Here is a 21,858-nt window from a genome sequence, read left to right as displayed (position 1 = left end):
CCCTGGAAATCGAAGTCGTGAATTCACATGCAATAGAAAATGTAGCCAACATACTACATAGAAAAAAAAAAGTATAATAAAAGCCTCGATAAAAGGAGAAATGGACATAAATCTCTAAGTAGAAAGTTTAATTTACCTCTCTCAAGTGATGAGAGTCATGAGCACATGGACCAAAGGAAAAAGTTATAAAAAATCTAATATATTTAATCGAAGTATAATTTATATAGTTTAAAATAATAAATAGATTTTATACAGTTCTTTGTTCTCTGAAAATAGACAGCAGATCTTTCACAAAAAACTGATCAACATAAAGAAAACTTTACATGGCAGTAGTTTGGAACCCAAATGGAGAGCTATTTCTACTTAGATTCTTTATCACAAGTGACTCCTGTGGGAGTCTAACAATTGTTCCCATAGGCAATAATGCTTTTATTTGTGAAAGCTCCAGGTACAGGGAAAGAGAATTAGAGAGGGGCTAGAGAACTGCTGGGCCACAGAAGCAAACCTGGCTCAGAATAACAAGGGCAGTCTACATTGTCCCGATAATAAGGCAAGGATAAAATGATGTAAAATCAATGAATGCTGTATTAAGCAAACTTTGATAAGCACACAAGGAAAGAGCAAGAGCTTTTACCAAAGTAGGAACACAAGACAAAAAAAATAAAATCTTTGTTCAAACTGGCATGGAACAAGGTAATAGTGGACATGTACATCCGTCAGAAGAATCTGGAGGGAAATCTAGATGACTCTGAGCAAAAGAGACTTTGCCCTTTTCTGAAGAGTTTTAATTAGATATTTATCGAAGAACTATATATTTAACTTTTATAATTGCCATCTATTCATCTTTTGTCCTATATATGTACTAAGAACACTGTCACATGTTCTCTGTCCCTTTATTGTCTTTTTTGGGCTTCCATTTCCTGCTCAAAGGAAACAACATAAGGAGGATGTTAAGTACACTTTTCTCCCTAACCTCAGACTGGTATAAAACCCCAAAACATTTGCTAGTAGTCGAGAATGGACTATGAGAACTCATTAGAACCAGAGCAGCAGAATCTGCTGGTGCTAGACTTTGAGGGCAAATTTAGGTCTGAGTTCAGGTGTAGGGTTTTTAAGGGTGAAAAGACTGAATAATGCACTGTGAAGACTCACATCCCAGGAGAGCGGAACAGTTCCCCAAGCTGGGCTTTCTAATCTCTTACTGATTGGAGTATTAGGCTGTAAGAAGAAATATCTTCTAGTATTTGAAACAAATGAACAAAAAACACACTTTCCAAGTGTAGAATGTAAGAAACAGATGCTTCCATCAAATTTCTTGTTCTGATATAGAAGACTTTTTGTTGTTTTGAAAAATGATTCTAAGATTTTTACAAACAAGACTACTCAGTATGCAAAGCAATATTACTGAGTTTAGTAATTACAGTTAATTCAGAGTTCTTATTTATAACAATGGAAAAAGTGAGTTGTACTGAACTTCTAAATAATTTCTAGAAAATTAATTAATATATTGTGATGTGTATAGCCAATACAATGTTGTATTTAATATAGAAGATAAACATTGCTTAATATTAAAAGTTTTCCTCACTCTTTCTACTTTGAAAGTGAAAAGGAAAGAGATAAAGAATGGAAATAAATAATAACTTGCCATTTAAGTCATTCTGATTCTGGAAATATTTTAATTCAGTTTCACTTAAAAAATAAAAGTAGTTTCCTTACTCCCACTATGAGCACATTAACCACATTTTCACATACAGAAAGCTTAGGTACATTCAACTGTTTACAAGTCGTGTCTCCACGTAATACATTTACATTCATGTGAAGTATATGAACTTACATAATTGTATATATTTGTGACTTTCACATCTGGTACCTTTTAAAACTAACATGTAATATGTTTATTTTCTAAAAGTCAGTTCATATATGATTTAAGGTTAGGAGAGTCTCTTCTGAAGAACTTTAATGGTTGTATTCATATGAGAATTCATTAATTTTTAAACTTAAGGTTCCAATGGAAGCTTTAGCAATTTAAGTTATCTGACTGGCAACGCATGGAATTCTTATCAGGTTGTACTGTATGGATTACAGTTTAAGTCATTTCAAGTGGTATATAATTAATTATTTGTAAAGAGAAAAAAGCACCAAGGTTAACATTTTTTCACATCATAGATGAAATCACGATACAATGATCTCAATTTCCCTTCAAAATCTAATCATTTGAAAAAAGTGTTTATTTCAAATGCTGACTCTTTAAGCTTTCTTAGTGAGATCAACTGATACACCAGAGATAAGGATGGAAATGATAAAAACAGGTGCTATATACATAGTATCAGCTATACATAGTATCAACTAATGACAGAATTCAGATATTCTTCTCACATTGATGATTTCTATTTTTGAACTGAGTTCCTTAGATCTAAAAAGAACCATGAAAATAAGTGTTACACTTATAAGCTTGTCAACTTTATCTCTGAAAAAGAAACTCAAAGAATGCCTTTCTTGCCAATATATAAAGCAAAATTTTCCTGATAAATAAAAGCACCTCACGGTAAGGAAATATATAAAGAAAATATTTTCTACAAATTAATATACAAATATATATGCATAATGGTATAGTTATCCCAGCTGTATATGCAATATTTTAAATAACACGCAATAAAAAATTCAAAGCACAAACTGAAAAAATAACCCATATGGTAAAACTCCAGTTATTAAATATTGCAGCATATATGTAATTATAACAATTGGGGGGAAAGTTCCTAATCTAAATGGTCAATGAAACTTCTTTGGAAATATGCTTTTTAAAAATCCCTTCCCAGTATGAAATCCTGATCATCAAATTTCAACCCAAGCTACAGATTTTCACAGCCAAGAAAATCAAAGTATGCACAGAGGCTACCTCACAGATTCTTCACTAAACAGCATTACTGATGTGACATTGGTACAGGCCAGCTGGGCTTTTATGTTCCTTTTCTTTATCACAGGCACATGGTAAACATCAATAAGAACAATAGATCTTTATCGACATACTTTTTACTACTTATAAAACGCTAATAAACATTGTTTTAAACGTTTCCAGATCATTGCAAAAGTTCCTTACCTGAATATATATAAGAATGCTCTAGATTTAACGTATTTTTAAATGAATACAGAGATGTAGAAGGAGAAATATAAACTACTTACTACTTGCTTTGACAGTTTTTAGTCAAGGCTTATTACGTGTTTTTTTTTTTTTTTTTTTTTTGTCCTAATGAACACATGATTTTATGAGTATAAGGAGTTCCAGCTCCTGTTAAGATTCATTTCTTCTTCCCAGTGTTTTTTTTGTGTTCATGCATTTCTGTTTTGCTAGATATAGCCTTTTTCCGAGATGAGGTATTAGGAACAACTGCACTAGAAGGTCCGCTGGTAACTATAAAAAAAGAGAAAAACTATTGCTTAGATTTTCACAAGTAATCCAAGTTCAAATAATATGGCTGAATGACAAAATAATTCACTTTATGGTATAACTGTGATGTAAATGAAACACTGTAAACATTTTAATGAAGTATTTTTAACCTTTTACTTTTTAGAATTCAACACCAATACAGAAAGGTAATGTCAATGAGCTACGCTCACAAAGCAAATTTCTTTTTTTATTCAACATTCTTCATGGGAAATTTATTTCATCATTTTAACTACCATTTATTGTGCTAACAACCTGCAGATTTATACTTCTGGCCCAGGCCTTTTCCCTTACCTCAAGATCTGTATATCCTATATATCCTACTAGAAATCTCTATATAGCTATCTGACAGAAAACATAAACTTAACATGTTTAAAACTAAACTCATCATTTTCCCCATAAATATCTTTCTCTTATATCTCCTACCTTATCACTATCTAAAAAGCTAAAAGGTTAAAAAACTAGAAGTATTCTTGATTTAGGACTCATCCTTCTACATCCAAACCAACATCAAGTCCTAATGTATTATCAAAAAGTTAGATTCTAAGCCAAGTCATACTTCTGGTATAGGTGGGTAAGCTCCTGTCAGACCCATCCTCCCACACATAACAAGTATTAACTCTGGATAAAGGATGAAACAACTATCTGAAGACACTGAAGAGAGAGCAAATGCAGACATATACTGGGAAAGAATCAACACTAAGAACAACGTGCGATGAGTGTGTGTCCCCTCCCACCACTTTTTATTTATTTTTATTATTTTTTAAAGCTTTTGGCCTAAGTACAGGGTCCAGTCTGCACCATGTAGAATGGCTAAAACTTAGTTTTATTAGCACACAGAACCAGATGACAACTACTGGGACAACTATAGCTGCTGAAATCTGGTGGGAAATTCCAGAGAGAGCCACCAATCTTTCTTTAAACTCTGGTCGAATTTAAGGCATGAGCAGAGTAAGCTCCAAAAAGTCCAGTTAAGGCTAAAGATGTGAAGAGACAGTTGAGCTGCCAGTCACTTCAAGGGACACAGTTTTACAATCTGAGTTCAGCCAAGGTTAACTCTTTGCTTTTAAAAAAAAACCCAAACAACCCAATACTCTTTGGAAGAACATAAGAGAAATAACAGTCCAAAGTTTCTACAACATATCATTCATAATGTCTAGGATACAATCCAAAATTACTCAATACATGAAAAAACAGGAAAACATCTTTCTTCTTGGAAATGGGTAAATTGATAGAGACTAACCCTGAGATTAGCCAGATTAACTGACAAGAATTTTAAAGCAACTATTTCACTATGTTCAAGAACAAAGGAAAATATACTTACAATGAATAAAAATATAGTTAATCTCCGAAGGAAAAAATGTCTATAACTAAAGAATAAATAAGGATCTGAAATAAAAAATTCACTGGATGGGGTTAACAGCAGAATGGAAGTGACAGGTAAAAGTTAACATCAACCAGGGTTATTATCAAAAAAGGAAAAAAAAAGAAACCTTCATATAAAATGACTACAATGATACCAAGGCTAAACAGAAAAGCAAAGGAAGACAGTCTATAAATTAGTTCAGAGAAAGATATGAGTATGAAATATATATATATATAGATATATATATATTTTTTTTTAACAGATGTGAGGAGACAACAGAGGAAAAAATACAAATATATCAATAGGCTACAGTAACAGATTTTTAACCCTTAGGATCAAATAACTTCCTAGCATGTAATGATCCTACTTAAAAATAGATTTCATACTTAAAAAGCAAGCTGTTATTATCCTTTTTATTACTGTACAGAATCCACAAATTCATACACACTCCTAACCTGGTTTGCTGCTTGCTTTAGTACTCTTTAAGGTAGCTGGTGGTGTGGGGAGTATCTTTGCAGGTGTGTATGTATTTAAAGATACTTTTCTTCTCATTACTGGACTGGCACGTGAAGCTGTAGAGGCTGAAAAAGCAAACAAACATGGTAATTCAACAATTTCTTGCCAATTCTATCTTTACATTTTAGAAAATTTCTTATGACATATTTAGTGGCCCTATGAATATACATAATAACAGGAAAACAGACAAGGCAAGCTTTGCAGAGTAAATTCGGCAAAATCATGTCTTCTATGAAAATTTCTCTCATGCTCTTAGCCAAATCGATGTTCTGTTTATATTGTAAACAATTAGCATGCAATAGTATTCACTAAAGAAATGCCAACAATAGCAGACTTAATTTTATCCTGCCCTGATAGAAACTCAGATCTTCAGGGATGGGAAAGAGATGATGGTATAGTTTTAATTGCCTGGTAACAGAAGATAAAGGGTCCTAAACTGTTTTTCTCTCAAAAATATCAAGTAGAGGTACAGGGATAGTTCATCTGTAAACACAATGGTCTACTAAACCATCATATTTAAGAATAAACTAATCACAAGTAATTTAATTAATTAGATTGTCTTCCAATATTACCCAGCCACAATTTATCTTCATGCAAGAGAATTTTAAAGATTTTTTTTCTCTTTCTGATGAAGGTGGAGAGATTGAGAGGTGTGAAAGGAAAAGTAGAGATAATCTTAAGTATGGAGTCCTCTGGGAAAGAACAGGCCAGAGTTGGAGAGCAGGAGCTTCTGAGTTCCTAAACAAAGGTGGATGAAGTGATAACAATAAAAAGATTTGCCTATTTTTGCAATTTTTGAGGAGGACCTGATAACAATTAACAGCGTGTCTCTGAAAAATCATTATGTAGACCAATTATGGCAAACGTGCTTTAGGTAGTTGACACTTACACTGAATAAATATAAATTTCATTGGCAGAAGTTCAAAGTAGTCACTAATGAAATAATATACAAGTGACAAAAAAGTTCCTAAAACATCATATAAAGCACCACATCATTACTTAGCTCTTTTCTGCTTGCATTTTTTTTTTATCCTATTCTGTTAACTTCCAGCTCTAATTTATCCAATTAGTATTCCTACACCTTTCCCCCCCAAATCTAACATTCTCAGTGCCCTATTATAAGCTGTTAGTTACCATAAACAAACTTTTGGAATGACAGAGGATTAACAACGTCTTCTCTTTTGTTGTAACACCACAAAATCAATATAGTTCTATATTATGATGCTACTTTCTTGACAAGTTAGGGAACTGAGTATAAATAATGTAAATATATTGTGATTATTAAATATTAATTCTTTGGTTACATTATAAAATACAGAATTCAGATATATCTATCATAATTAGCATCCTATTTTCTTTAATATTCAAAAAGAAGTAAAAAAACACATTTTAGAAGATCTGTATTTTAACTTGCTTGACTACTAAACTAGTTAATTTCTTCAGCAGTGTCTTTCCAAGTTTTTCCTTTTAAACAGTAAACTTTTCTCAAATGAAATTTTAAATAAAATAGATCAAAATAAATAATCTGGTTGAAGCAGCCATGAAAGACATAAAGCCTATTCAGCACCAGCACCCTTCTCTTCCTCTGGACACTCCCAAAGCTCTTGAACTGCACTAACGGTATTTACTTTCTCATCTAGTTCCTTTAGTAAGTAATGGCATGACATTTTAAGAGAGCCAGAAGGATTGGGTACAACTTGTATCCATGATACAGAGAAGAGCTAATTAGAACTGGAAAAGTAATTTAATATTCTTCATTTTATTAATATACCTCAATAACACACTCTGATGAATTAAATTCACTAACCACAGAAATGAAGCCATCATAAAATAGCACTACAGATAAACCTTCAAAGATTACTTTTGCACATATTCTACCAAAATTATCTACACTAAGTTCTTATTTACTTATTAGAATCTTTCCTTAATCTGTATATTAAAATTACAAATCCTTGCCCTGGAGAAGCAGTAAAACAAATATAAAGAGAGGTAAAAGGGTAAATAAGAATTTATTCAAGTTTTCTACTTCATTCTGAAGAGTGGTATTGTCCATTTTTTTACCTAAAGAGCATAAAAGGAGATGAACATCCTTTATTTTCCTGACTTTGACTTTATGGCTTGAAGTTATTTTATTTGGAGTGTTATCAATGATCAGAATCAGACACATTCCATATGCAAATTATGAAATATTTTAGAAAATTGACACCAAGATACCTATTACAATTAATGATGGAAAGCTGACCTCTACTACCAGAAGTAGAAGAAAAGGGAAAGGCCCCTACACTGCAGAAATGCAGGAGGCACCACTTGGATAGAATACAATGTCTTCTATCAAATAATACAATGAAATCTGTCAAATAATACAATGAGGTGGCCCAGGAAAGTAAAGAGAATAACAGCAAGACATAAAAGTGGCTTTCACTCCAAACCTCCAGTTTTACTACAGATACTCTGTAGCTTTTCTAAGATTTGACTAGGACTAGCAAAGATTCTTAACTCTAAGCAGAACACTCTCTTCCCAAACTAATGCTTCCTAAACTGGAAATTCCAATATGCTAAAGGGTCTCATAGAGCTGAAAGTGACAATAGCCAGCTGACTTCTCATACCTAAAAAGTTAGCCCTGAACATTCCCCAACATGATGTCCCTCAGAATAGTGCTTCATGATGTTTAAATCTATTACCAAAAAAGGGGTTTCTCAAAAAATAAGTTCTGGAAAACCTGGGTACACAGCTTTTCTTACAGAAGAACCTTAGCTGTTTATACGTTAATGTAACTACACATCTTTAAAGGAATGTAGAATATAATATAGTTTCCAAAACTTACTTAGCCATAAACCCCCTTTTCTCACACACACAAATTAATCTCTTTATAATATTTTCTGAAGAACACATTTTGAAAACTCTTGTCTTAATTTTCTATTTTAAGAGCTCTTCATGAATCAATGTGACTACTTACCAAAAGTGAGGTGATGGCCATATGTGCATGTGTGGGTTAATGTAGACTGATATTTTGTAATTTTTAAAACATTTATTATAAAATGACATACAATAGGAATCTGAAAAAAGACCGTGACTCCACGACTTTATATTGTGCTGTTGACTTCAACTGCTGAATCTTAGATTTTTTTTTCCTTTTTGTAATAAAAAGATTTTTGGGAGATGTCAAGAAAAGTGGTACATTGCATATTAAACCAAAGAATTCCAAATAATGTTCCTTTACACCCCTTTCCTAAAATTCTATTTGATACTTGAGTTTGTGTTTTTATAATTCTTTTAATATTCAGATAATATCTACTTCCCCCAAATCAAATAATAATAATAATTTTCCTACAAATTTCAGGGGTCTTCTGTGGAACTTCACTTGATGGAGAAGCAATGGAAGCAAGAAATTCATCCACCTGCTTTAAAGACAGGGCATTGTGAAGAGTTTCTAGAGGACAAATAGATGGCACCATAGAATACAATTCAAACCCTGGAAAACAAAAACAAAAATAAAAGTTGGATATTGAAAAATCATTAATTAAAAAGGAAGAAGACCATTTCTTAGAACTGGATATAGTTTAGGTATTTTCCATCTATCACATGCAAACACACAAGATCTCTGAAGTCATGATACCAGATGCTATGCAGTATGGGGTTGGAACAAGATGTGACAAAGAATTCATTTTAAATGTAATCACATGGTACAAGCATGCACACAGTTTCATTCTATATTTTCGTAAAAATAAAAAAATAATACTTAGAGAAGAGAACCTAGAGGAAAAAATACAATTTTTCAGTTTTTTACTTTTAAAATTCAGGTCTATTTGATAGGTGAATAAGCTGATGCCATGATGTATCCCTGATGCCAGGATGCTAAAGGAAACTTCTTATTGAAAAATAATTATGTAATTACTTGTGAAGAGTGATTTTATGTACTTTTCTGGTTTTACCAAGGCCAACAATACTCTCTAGTGTGACCCTAAAAGAACATTCATTCATTAATGCCAAAATTAAAATTCCCAAACATATTCACCTACCTTTATTGAATTAACACAATAACTCTATTGTTGGAAATTGCTAGCTACGTAAAATTAGGCCGAGTAAAAAGCAATACAAAATACATACATGTTTGCATTCAACAGTGGCACAGAAACACAAAAATTTCATGAAAAGAAAAAAACATGCAGATATGTATTAATACCATCAGCGAAACAAAAGCACTTAAATATAGTTTTTTTAAAAAAACAAATATAAGTTATTTACTTTTTATAAAAATGGCTTGTTTATTTAAATTTTCTTCAAATGAATGGCTTTTAAAATTGCTTTAATATACAACTAAAATAAGTCTTTCTGCATCTGCTCTTTCAAAAATCGGAATTTATTTTCCTCCAAAAATATTTTTAATACTTCAAGTTTCATAACAAGTCTAATATTATTAATTAAAAAGTAAAAATTAAATTCAGGTAGACTGCAAAACTGCTTCAATAGGCATGTGCTCATTTTAAAATTGACATATTATTTAATTTTGAGAGGAAATAGTGACCCAAGAACTGCTAAATTCTTAGCTGTAATAGAAAAACTTTGGTTAAAAGAGAATCTAATCTTCCTAAGAAAATAACCAAAGGATTTACAAAACTGATATTTACAAAATTGTCAAGTGCAAACCAAAGCATGACAGAACACTACATATACTTAAAAAAAACAAAACAATCCCCAAAACAACTATAATACTATAATAGCAGCTAAAGCACCTAAGTTAAGCACTAAAGAAATTAGGCTTATACAAGTATTACATTTTTTTAAAGTACAAGATCCATGCAAATAAGCGCAAACCCTTTCTTTGCAATATACTAAAATTAATAACGTGTTTTGTTTTATCCTTTCCTCAGAATGTTTTTAAGTCTTTGTAACAACTATTTTCTTGCATTTGTGTGCTAGACTATAAGACGCAAAAGACGATGTAATTGAGTTCCTTGGGACTGCATTTTTTTCCATTTATCTTCAGTAAATACTTCCTTTAATGCACAATGAAAGGGTTAGCGCAGCAATTTAAAAAGCCACCCTGCTGTCATGTTTAGAAGCTATAAAAACATACCACTGGAGCCTAGAAATTCCACAGAGGAAACGGACCAGCACCTATAGAGGTGTAGGTGTTCTGCACAGAGGCCCAGAAAATAAGGTAAAGCACTGTCAGAAGATACTTGTTTCACCATGTTCCTTGAACTAAAGATGAAGGGAGGGGTAAGTCCATGATATGTGTTAAGATGGAAATAACATAAAAGTTAGGGAAAATAAAAAGTGAAAGAGTCAAATGACAATTCATAGGACAGATAAGATTACACAGTATAAAAAAAATAAAATAAGACCCAAAAGAAATATTTCATGAGTTGAAAGGAATGCATTTTATAAGCATTAAGTTTCATAATGTTTAGAAAATGCACATTTCTTAAAAGCTTAAACCAAAGAAATGTAAAATTATTCCGTTTCGGTTAAATTTAAGGTTTTTTTTTTTTAAAGCTTCAGTAAACATAGATTTCTCCTATATAAAACTTGCAATATGGCTATAAACACAAAAGCATTCTTCATGAAAACTACAGTCAGTGTTAAACCTGCAATGTCTCTTCTTAGAAATTTGTGACTTCTGTTTTCCTTGTGACTTCGGTTCTTATGTATGCAGGTTCTAGAAGCTGCAGCTATACTAAATAAGGACATTTTCCTCCAAAAAGTAGCATTTAAACAGCTACAATGGATGGAAAGCCCGATAAGCTTTAAGGCTAAATTTTCACTTGTTGAGGATGAGATCTTACTCCATCTTCAAGAAGTATTAGTGTATTGTTATTTAGGTGTGCTGTTAAAGGATCCTAAAGGGAGAGAATGACTAAAAACTTAGTTTCGCAGAAGTTTTTGAAAAACCTGACTTAAGTTTTTGAAAGACTTATTTGCAGTTAAAAAGGAAAAAGTTCCAGAAATAAAAATACCTTTATTTTGGATAACAGCAAAAACCTGTATGTTTTCTTTTAAATTCTTTGATCTTGAATTATCTCAAAATGATCAGTAAATACTCCTTCTTGCCCCACAAGAACAAGCTCTGTGTAAGAAAGCCATAATTGTGCAACAATTTAGTTAACATATAATGGCCATAAGACACTTTTCTGTTCAGCCTCAAAAACTGAATTTAATTGAATTGGCTTTCTAGATTTTTAGCTGAGTCTTATTTCCATAAGAAGTTCTCTAAATTATAACAAAAAACAGTGATACCGAAGGGAACTGGTTGCTGGATAACAGCAAATTTATTACTATATGAAGATAATGTGAATGCTGCATGAAATTTTCAGAGTTCTCTAGACCAAGTCAGGTTTTGCTTTAGACAAGAAGCAAAAGAGAGATGATACTACACAGTAAAATCTGTATCCCCTGGTTCCCAAGAACTTGTCAAAGACACATCTCACTTGGGTATTTGACAAGTATGGCTCTCCATTTTTGTTAAATAGCTCAATAAAACAACAATGTGGTCAGGAAAAAATTAGGAACAAAAAACATTAAAATTATTAAGAATTAAGAAGAAAATAAATACTATTAATTGTATTTTTAAAATTTGTGTACACTGATCACTTGAGAAATTAGAAGAAATTTTCAGGTGCTAATTTAGTATTAAAACTCATCATCAATGTGCTCATTTAAAATTTTGATGAGTACTGTTAAATTATTGTGTAAATTACAGCTGAAAAAGGGATCTACACAGTATCAATACTTTGGGTGAAATAAGCTGGAATTGTATGCCAATTGAAATTAAGGATGGATAAACGAATGATACTGTATACTTCAAATTTTGAAATAAAAGAAAAATAAAAAAGGATGAAGCAGGGGAGTATCTGTTAAAATAAAAACAAAACGTACCATTGGTTGGGTGTCGAGCAAATGAGATAGAAAACCTTTTAACAGCAGAACCGCGTGTGGCGTCTGAGAAAGAGAAAAACAGGTACCTGAAATTCATAACAGCTACCAAAAAGACACTTAAAAAAGGGGAAAAAAACAAATATATAAGGAGGTTAGTAGTAGGTGACATGCAGAAGGGACAATGAGAAAGAGTAACAAGCCAAATACTGGTTAAAAGAAGTAAAATGGCTTGATGATAGAGGCAAAGTATTTAATGAAATATACAAAAGAAAGAAAAGCAAGATGAGCTGGCAATTCTGATAAATCTGTGTTTTACTGACTAAAGTAAATTTGTGGATACATGAGAAAAAGTTTTAAATAAAGCTAATCCTGAAAAGGCTAATAAACACTCCTATTAACAAAAGGGATAAGCTTCCACAAGCCTCAAAAAACATTCTGAATTTTAAACCTTAAGGTATATTAACAATAGTGAGAGAATCTTCTCAATTAGAGATCCCCAAATATTGTCATCCTATGTTTATTTTTATAAAAATATGGCCAATATGATATTTTTGTCTATTTATAAACATTCTATTTTATTTAGATCAGTATCAGTAAGTAAACTAAAGGTTAACAATGAACAAAGTTTAAAAGAGCAAAGATTTATTTTTTATAATATGGCTTATCAACTATCTAAAAGAAGAATACACATGATACAGTTTTAAGTTTCACATTTCAACAAACTACTCATTGAACAAGTATTGTAAGTCTAACTACAATTAACTGATGAAACATGGATCCAAGCTGTGGATAACAGAGTATTGATAGTCATTTAGGGAAATGGTGCTAGGATTCCACTTGATTCAGTCAGTGGACTGAGGCTTGCCTTTGAGAAATACTGTATGCTCATGGGTGTGTGCATGGGTGTAGGTTTGAATCTGTGTATGCATGTGTGCACATACCATCTATGCAGCCAGAAGAGGTCAGCTTTTTACGATGAGTACGAGCATAATCCTGTAGGTTAGGTGCGCTTGAAGAACCCCCGAGTACCGAGGTGCTAAACAGGCCCGCACAGTGAGACCCTGATGGGAGTTAGAGAAAATACATACAACAACGGGTGCTCTTCCATTCATAATGGGAATTCATGCAGCATGCAATAACATGGCTCTTACACATATTTGGCAGTGCCTTGAACAAGCTCACAAGTCACTTATAATGTCACCTTTAATACAATCAACTACTACTATTTATCATATGTACAAATGAGAGCATTTAACACTGGACAAAATGTTGTCTTTGAGGAAAATAATATACCAACATGATAATTAAATATACATATTAAAAGTATTAAAAACACTACAATCAAAATTAATTTAGGATAAGGGATTATGTCAATCAATTTGTATGAGCAGGCCATATGAAAAACCTCTCCTATCACAAATAAGTCATATTAAATCAATACTTTTGAATGTATGACTGCAAATAATCTTTTCTGATGCCCCTGAATTAAGTTATCAATATTTGTTTGAAAAAAAGCAAATCAAAGCTTATCTGTGAGAAGACCAGCTGAAAACAATTCCTTTTAGGTCATCCAAGCCTAAATCAGTTTAAATTCTAATATTTAAAGGGCTTAAAATCTTATAAGATCCCAATGAAACACATTATTAGCAAATAAAACACAGCCAGTATAAATTGATGCTTAATTTGTAGCAAAAGTCTTTACACTCAAGCAAAACTTTTACCACTGGGTAAGAATTAAATAATTTTCTAATACATTATGATACATAAAAGAAGGATTATATATATAATTTCTGGCAAGAAACTATTGTGGAAATATTAAAAGCTATAAACATTAGCTATATATAATTAACTAAAAAAAAGATCTTCAGGTAGGTAGGCATCAACAGACAGATCACATACTTAGTATAGAGATCACAGTACATAGTTGAAACTTAATTTAGTTATGCTTTTATTAAACCTATTTACACAACTGTTTACAAAAAATAATATGCTATAATCTCATACAGCTTATCAACAATGAGCTTAAAACCAAATAAGTTTAGAAAGGTCTTTTTCAATGTTGCTTTGCTACAGTGTTAGCCAAGAACCAATTATATTCTATAGGTCAATGAGTAACACTGCCAGTGTGCATTAGTTTTGCTTTGGTTTTCCTTAAGAGATGTTCAAAAGAAAAATTAATATATCCGGATTGGGTCTGAAACACTTCCCACTTAAAATTTTTTAATCAGAAAAGTAGAAAGTTCTTATTGATATGAAATAGCACATTTTCATCTTTATTAACAGGGAAAAATGAACTTTCCTCAATTGAAACATGTTGAGATTTTAACTTATAGATTACAAGATTAAAAACTAGCACTGACAATTGGACTAAGTAATTTATGTTATGGGTGTTCAAAAGGGTTACAAAACAAAATTAAAGGCTATTTCTTGTTCATTCTATTGTATATTTTGAGTTGTACAACTCAACATTTCTGAATTAGTATATGTTAAACAAAAATTAAAGCATAGCATTTGGTCATGCTTTCACCACTGAAGGGTTTTACGTGTGTGAGTTTAAGAAGGTTTGGAATATAATTTTTTAGACCACATACCTACAGTAGGGTTCTGCTTCTGCTCCACAAGAGTTCTTGGTGTTCGCAGGTAATTAGTATTTTCAGATACAACCTACACATGGAAAGCAGTATAAATGAGGTAAAACAGTAAAATAAATTTAGAAGTCCATACTTCATTTGTAGCCTGTTCCAGACAGACAAAGGTTAATAAGCTGTATGATAAATATTAGTAGAAATACATAAAACATGAAAGATCATGCAAGATCCCCTTCTGAAGGGAGTCCATTTCATATGAGGTCCTTGCAATGAATTGGTACGAAGCAGGCACTCAGAATGAAATACCATGTATGAAGCAAGACAGATGAAAAGAAACAACAGATTGATATAATTTCATTTTCTCTTAAAGAAGCCAAATGCCCACTCTTAAACAGCTCCTGTATTTGAAGGGGGAAAAAACAATCACAAACAAAAGAAAAGACAGACAGAGACTGTTGAGGTCACCATACAATTACTTATCCATGCACGGGCTTTATCAGAGTAACCTTTAAAAATTCACAGCCTTAATGGATACCATAATCCCTTTTCCCATAATCAAAAGCATTATATTTCCAAAAGGAAATTGCTGAAATTCTTGGAAAAGTCATGTGTAACAGCAGACCTTTCATTGTAAAAACAAACAAACAAAAAAACCCAAAACAAACAAACAAAAACAAATCCCCCCAAATCCATAGTATTTTAAGTTTCCAAATGTCATCACAGAAAGTCTTTTCGAAGTCATTTTATTTGACTCATATTGTTGATGGCCACATAGACATTGCCCCCTCTTATCTTAAAAAGAGCATGAAAGTATACAACTGAAAAAAAAAAAAACAATACATTGTATGTATCCCTTAAATTATATACTTCCAGATAATGGAATAAGAGAGAGAAAATGATCAGTATTAGATGTATCCTGCTAATTAACACAGGGCCATTTAAATTTTGATATTTAAAAAAAAGTACACATTCTTAGCAAATTCCAAATGGAATCTAATTTTTCAATTATGGGGGAAAAAGTTATTTTCTTACCATCAAATCGTGTAATTTTGTTTCTCAATGTTTTAAAGGACAACTAAGTCAAAGGAAGATTTCTTTCCTTTTTAAAGAATTTTACAAACAAATTAAAAAGTACCAGGAGAGTAAAATTTATTAATTTTAAACTCTCCCAGTAAAAATGATAAACACATGCAAATGTAAGTGGTTTCCTTCCTTCAAATATTATCAGATATCACAAGCATTTTTAAATGAACTCAAAATTTAAAAACAGAAGGATTTACTCTGATGTAAAATATAAGGGATTAGATGTCCTCAAAGACAGCTGTTTGTTGCTCTGAATGCGGGGAGGAAAAATGTTTAATGAAGTAAAGTTTAAAAACCTGTTGCCATGAGCCAAAAATACTGGATGTGAAAGCCAATGATTTGGGGGAGACAGGGGAAGAAGTGATTTGTTCCCCTGATCTGCGTCTTCGACGCCCAGTACCCACACCACTGGTATAATGCAGCCAGGTACCAGTACCCTCTGGGCTAGACACACTCAGGGGGCTCTCTTCCTGGAAGTGAGAAAGGGGCAAAAAAAAAAAAAAAAGCAGAGCATGCAAAGTTAGATACAACAGAGCCAATGATCAGAAAGAAAAAAAAATACAGTTTGTTCTCATTCGTTTATCAATTTTTTAAAAAAACTATTAAACAGTAATTTGGGAGCCAAATATTTCAATATTCGTGAAACTGATAAGAATGACATAAGCCTAATTGTATGATAACCATTATGAGAATTATTTTATTATCTTAAATATACAAGGTATATTTCTACTGCTTAATAGTTGTCTCCTTCTTAAAACTGGAGAGATTTTAACAATTTTGTATCTTAGCAATTTTATTTTAGCAATTTGAAAGTATTCTGCTTAATTTTAGATATTCAAGAAATTTTGTGCTATATTGGGTAAAGTGTTCAACTCAAAGCAGAAAAGAACCATGCAAAGGGTTAAAGAGATTTCAATGTATATAATGTAGAAAAGAAAATCTGTCTGCCAGATACTAAAAAAAGAATTAACTGTAAGATGGATTCAAATTGCACTTGTTTACACTTTCAAGCTATCTATTTATTTACACTCTCCAAAGATTATTTACAGAGTTCAGTAGGCAAAACATGCAGCAAACATTCTCAATTTACATGTTTGCATGTTCAGCTTTCAGACAGTGAGGACAGAGTAAACTCTACTTGCACAAAATGAAGAGAATAGCCTTTTTCTCTGCATGTCTTTTGGAAGTACAAACTTCTGATATCCATGGAGATGGTAGACGCTGGAAAGAGTCTTCAAGGTTTTACTTGAATAATTTACCTTATGGAAGTAAAAGTTTAGCATGGCATAGAAATAATCTCTTAAGGGTAACTATTTAAGTATTTGTGAGAAAAAAAGGTGTATAAATGTGCTCTGTGTTTTAAGAGTTAACGAAGGACAGTGATTTTGCTGAAGATTATACAAATAAGATGAGTTGCAAAATGATGGTTCTATCAGTGTTATAGGCTTTTTGGAATGCAGATTTAATGGTGAAATTCTGAACAATCTGATGAATTGCAGATTGCTTTGTTCAACAACATCAAAATCACTGCCCTCACACAAATGGTAGGTTAGGTTATTTTCTGAAATTAAAGATACCTAAACATAACCTCAGATTTCATATTTTTTAATTAAGCTATAATAGAACAACCCAAATTCTACAATTGTTAATCATCCTCTTTTATGATTAACTTAAAATATCACATTTGCAGGAACTCTAACTAGTATACATTATAAAATTACAATGATCTATTTTATTGATGGATGTTTTTTTCCATACATAATTGTCAAATTGAGACACATATATATTTGAAATTTAAGAATCATAAAGCACTTATGTTTATATAATTTGGGGCTGTAGAAGTGAGCATAATTCTTTTTTGTTGTTGTTTATATTCTTACCAACTATGAGATGTTACACACTTAAGGCCTGGTATATTTAATCAGCAATGAAAAATATTTTCTAACTTAGAAGTTGATGGTTCTGTCTTAAATTCTTGCTTTCTACTTTTATACTTTATACTTATATTCATTTTTATACTTTATACTCAAGCATTTAGAAAACATTTATAAGCACTGATTTCAATCAGTACTTGGTGAATCATCCTACAGAGTCTATAGATAACCCAAAATAAAGGTTTTAAAGTATAAAAACATATACAGATGTTAAAGATTACTTAACAAGCTTCATTGCAACTGTTCAACTTTCTTTTTAAATGTTACCTTAGTAGCTATTTAAAGGTCGTTCTACTCCTAAGCACAAGAATTAGCTTTAGTTATTTAACTGTAGATCTTGATACAAATGTAAATTTTTCAACCATATCCTTAAATTTTCAAATTCTTACACTGATTTTTGTAATCAGGCTAACAATTTAGAATTTCCTATCTTAATCTACAGTGTCATTGGAATCAGTTGTTGCTGAAGTATCTCAGGCAATTCCTCTTTACTTTTAACCAAAACTTATTCCTGATCCCTTATTAAAAAATTATCTCTTCCTCCATAATTAAAGCTGTATTTTCTTTTCTGTTTTATTAAAATACAGTTAGTATACTCTACAGAAAACATGCTCTGATACATGCACTTACTTCGTTTGTAGCCATCTTCCTAGATCTTGGGAGTGGAGACTTCCTGTGTATATGAATTGGCTCTGATACCATAGATTTGAACAACAGCACACCTCGATCAATCTCATCTTTTTTAGAAGTATGTGGTTCGTCATCATCAATTTTAAAAGATCGCCTGCCTTCATTCTGTGGGCAAAGATTACAACATATAAAATTCAGATAAAACAATCATCTCTTGCAATGAACAAAATGAACCACCAATTGAGAATAGTCAATTGAAATACATATACGAGTTTGTTTATTCAAGTGAATTAATATTAATTAAATTCTTACAACAGCCTAGAATTATTCTGGATATCATGAGACAGATGAAAGAGTCTCTGACTTCAAGAAATACACACACACACACACACACACACACACACACACACACACACACACACTCTATGGAGAAATTGAACAATAAAATGACAATAAAAAGCAATATAAAACCAATTGCCTAATAAAATTCCATCAAATGCCTGAATGAATAATAATACAGTAAAAAAGAGTAGAGATCAGTTTTGTTACACAGAAATGTCATCAACCTCAGCATCCGAATTTACAAATTTTGAAAATTTAAATTTTATTCTAAATATTTCCAACAAATATGATGATTACATACATAAATAACAATCATTTAATGATTCATTAAATATTTACTGAGTGAATGACTCGTCCCAAGACACAGATGACTAAGATAAATTCCCAGATTGCAAGAATCTCATAGTATAGTATAGGAGACAGAAAACTTAAAAAATTTATACCAAATATCCATCTATAATAGAATGAGTAACTTGGGGCATAGTCATACAGTTAAATACATATTTTAAAGCAATAAGAATGGACTAACAAAAACTAAATACAATTACATCAGTGAATCTCACAAACATTAGACAAATGAAGCCAAGCAGAAATACATAAAAACCCTCATCAAACTAAGTGGTATAGAAAATAAGGAGGAACTTCTTTAATTATATAAGGGATATCTAAAAATCTGAAACAATCAACATGGTTAATAATAAATAACTGAAAGACAAGAGTACCTCCATCTATTCAACATTTTATTGGACATTTGTCATCATTCAGAGATGTAATCATGTGGAAAGTCCAAATGACTCCATAGATAAACAGAATGAATCAAACAGCGTGCAGTAAGGTTACTAGTTATAAAATCTTTATACAAAAATGAGTTAAAATTTAATATGAAAATAACAACAGAAAATGAAATTTACATAAACTATTTATGATAGTATAAAAAATACAAAGAGCTTAGAAATTAGTCTGACAAAGAAGGTACAACACATAAAAAATTAATTTTATCAAAAAGTTATAAAGAATAGCTAAGTAAATTCAGGGGTATACCAAGTCTTTGAACTAGAAAATCTAATAAGATAAAAGTGTTATTTCTCTCAAAATTGATCTGCAGAGTTTATGCAAATCTCAACCAAAATCACAAAAAGTTCTCTCTGAAATATTGCTCTTCACTTTAGTTTAATGATGAACATGAATGCTTAGTATCAACACTTCTATTCAATACCACAGAGGTCCTAGCCAGTAGCACTCACCAAAAAGCATATCCAAATGGCTAATAAATGTATGAAAAGGTGCTAATCCTTACTAGTCATAAGTGTAATGTAAATCTAAACTACAAGAAGATATCACTACATGTCCGTCAAAATAACTACATTAAAAACACCGATCATACTAAGTGCTGATGAGGATACTGCAGTGTCTTTAGAAAACAATCGGAAAAACTATTTGACTGTGTCTTCTACAGTTGAATATATGCATACCCCATGACCCAGCAATTTAGATGTATGTACAAAAGAAATGTGTACATACGTTCACCAAAAGACCTGTAAAAGAATGTTCATTAAAACATTCACTTTATAAGGTGAACTGGAAACGAATTATATGATATCAAAATGGAATGGATTAACACATTCCACTACATTTATTAATGGAATCTGGCAACAACAATGAGAATAGAATGGATGAATCTCACAAACATAATGAAAAAAAAAAAAGCCAAACCCACTCTCCCTCTAAAAAGCATATATTTTGTGATTTTATTTATATATAGTTCAAAATTAGGCAAAATTAATCTATGATAGATCGTATCTTTGAGAAGACAGGGAGGTTGTGATAGGGAGCGGGCACAACTATTCTATTCTATTCCACTATTCTATTTATGACCTGCCTGGTTGTTTTATTCATTAAAATGAGGTATTCATTTTATAATACATCATCATTAAGGTATACACTTATGATTTACGCACTTTTATCAATATGTATTATAATTTAATAAAAAAGTTATAAACTGAGTATATATTTAACTTCGTAAGGTTATTGTAAAGGTTAAAATGCAATTAATCCATGCCAAGTGCTTATTAGCATAGTGTTTAGCATGGATTAACCCTCAAGTAAAACAACCACCAAAACCAAAACTATAACAATAGTTCTTTTTAATCCATGCTAAATATCAGTCTTAAAAGTCCAAAATAATCTAAAGATAAAAATCTAATATGCCTACAAATGCTGTCCACCTAAATTATACTTAAAAAAATGTAAACCATCTTGCTACTTAATAGCTGAGATAAGAATTATAGTACATAATAGACAATTCTTAAAAGAAACCTCATGAAAAGCTAAAACTACAGTAACCAAGCACTGAGAGTTTCATCTTCATTACCTCTCTTGAAGCTGGTCTATATCCATAGCCAGATGGTAAATTTTTGTCTTCTTCACATCCTTTGGCTCCTGGACTAAAGTGTAATTCAACATGAAAGCGTTCCTCTGAAGAGAGATCCTAAAAAATATTATAGAACATTTTAAAAGTGAGAAATTTCAAGTTATTTATTTACCTCTGGGAATCCCTGCAGATCAAGAACTGTTACCTTGTTAGGATCCTCATAAAGCATGATAACGATCTGAGTCATGTAGTTGAGTTCATTGACAACATTTAAATAATCCATAGCTCGTTTCCACTGTTCATCTTTTGATTCCTAAACAAAAATATATAGAAAGCATTTTCTCATATTGCATTACTTGTAAGTCATTTTATTTTCATTATGGTAGTTTGCTTAATTCTGAGTGATACCACAAAGTGAGGTGAATACTTATATGCACAAATCTTTCAAAATAACTCCACTATATTTGTGTCTCAATAAATGATTTAAGCTTAAGTAAATTATTTTAAAGATCTCTTACCAGTAGTATTAAAAACTCTTGTGGTAACTTAAAAAAATAGCTTACAGAAAGTAAAAATAAAGAATTTCTTGAAATATGATACTCATGATTGAATTCTGAGGATAAGGGGCAATTAACTTCAAGTTCCAAAGTGCCTAGTATAATTAGTATCATGCTTCATAAATACAATTCTATAAGAGTAGTGCTAT

At 31.5% G+C, this 21,858-nt stretch overlaps 1 protein-coding gene across 14 annotated transcripts in view; it reads right to left on the bottom strand.

The window, feature by feature from the left end:
* Positions 1-1,653: 1,653 nt before the first annotated feature.
* The window catches only part of PPIP5K2 (diphosphoinositol pentakisphosphate kinase 2), a 58,540-nt gene continuing 38,335 nt past the window's right edge, over positions 1,654-21,858 (bottom strand). For 3 of the 14 annotated variants that reach the window (XM_039848382.1, XM_039848383.1, XM_039848394.1), the window contains 10 exons: positions 21,358-21,465; positions 21,153-21,269; positions 18,440-18,604; positions 16,172-16,345; positions 14,796-14,868; positions 13,146-13,265; positions 12,205-12,267; positions 8,657-8,797; positions 5,264-5,389; positions 1,654-3,409 (listed from right to left, as the gene is read on the bottom strand). In XM_039848382.1, coding sequence (XP_039704316.1) covers positions 3,297-3,409; positions 5,264-5,389; positions 8,657-8,797; positions 12,205-12,267; positions 13,146-13,265; positions 14,796-14,868; positions 16,172-16,345; positions 18,440-18,604; positions 21,153-21,269; positions 21,358-21,465 — 1,200 coding nt within the window. In that variant the 3' untranslated portion in view covers positions 1,654-3,296. Of the gene's footprint in view, positions 3,410-5,263; positions 5,390-8,656; positions 8,798-9,079; positions 11,396-12,204; positions 12,268-13,145; positions 13,266-14,795; positions 14,869-16,171; positions 16,346-18,439; positions 18,605-21,152; positions 21,270-21,357; positions 21,466-21,858 lie in introns of those variants that run through there. The other 11 variants (XM_039848387.1, XM_039848388.1, XM_039848384.1 and 8 more) reach the window with 10 other exon arrangements.

This window comes from Pteropus medius, unplaced genomic scaffold, assembly GCF_902729225.1.
Source record: "Pteropus medius unplaced genomic scaffold, Ma_sr-lr_union100, whole genome shotgun sequence".
Lineage (NCBI taxonomy): Eukaryota > Metazoa > Chordata > Mammalia > Chiroptera > Pteropodidae > Pteropus > Pteropus medius.
This window is presented reverse-complemented; position numbering and strand designations above follow the sequence as displayed.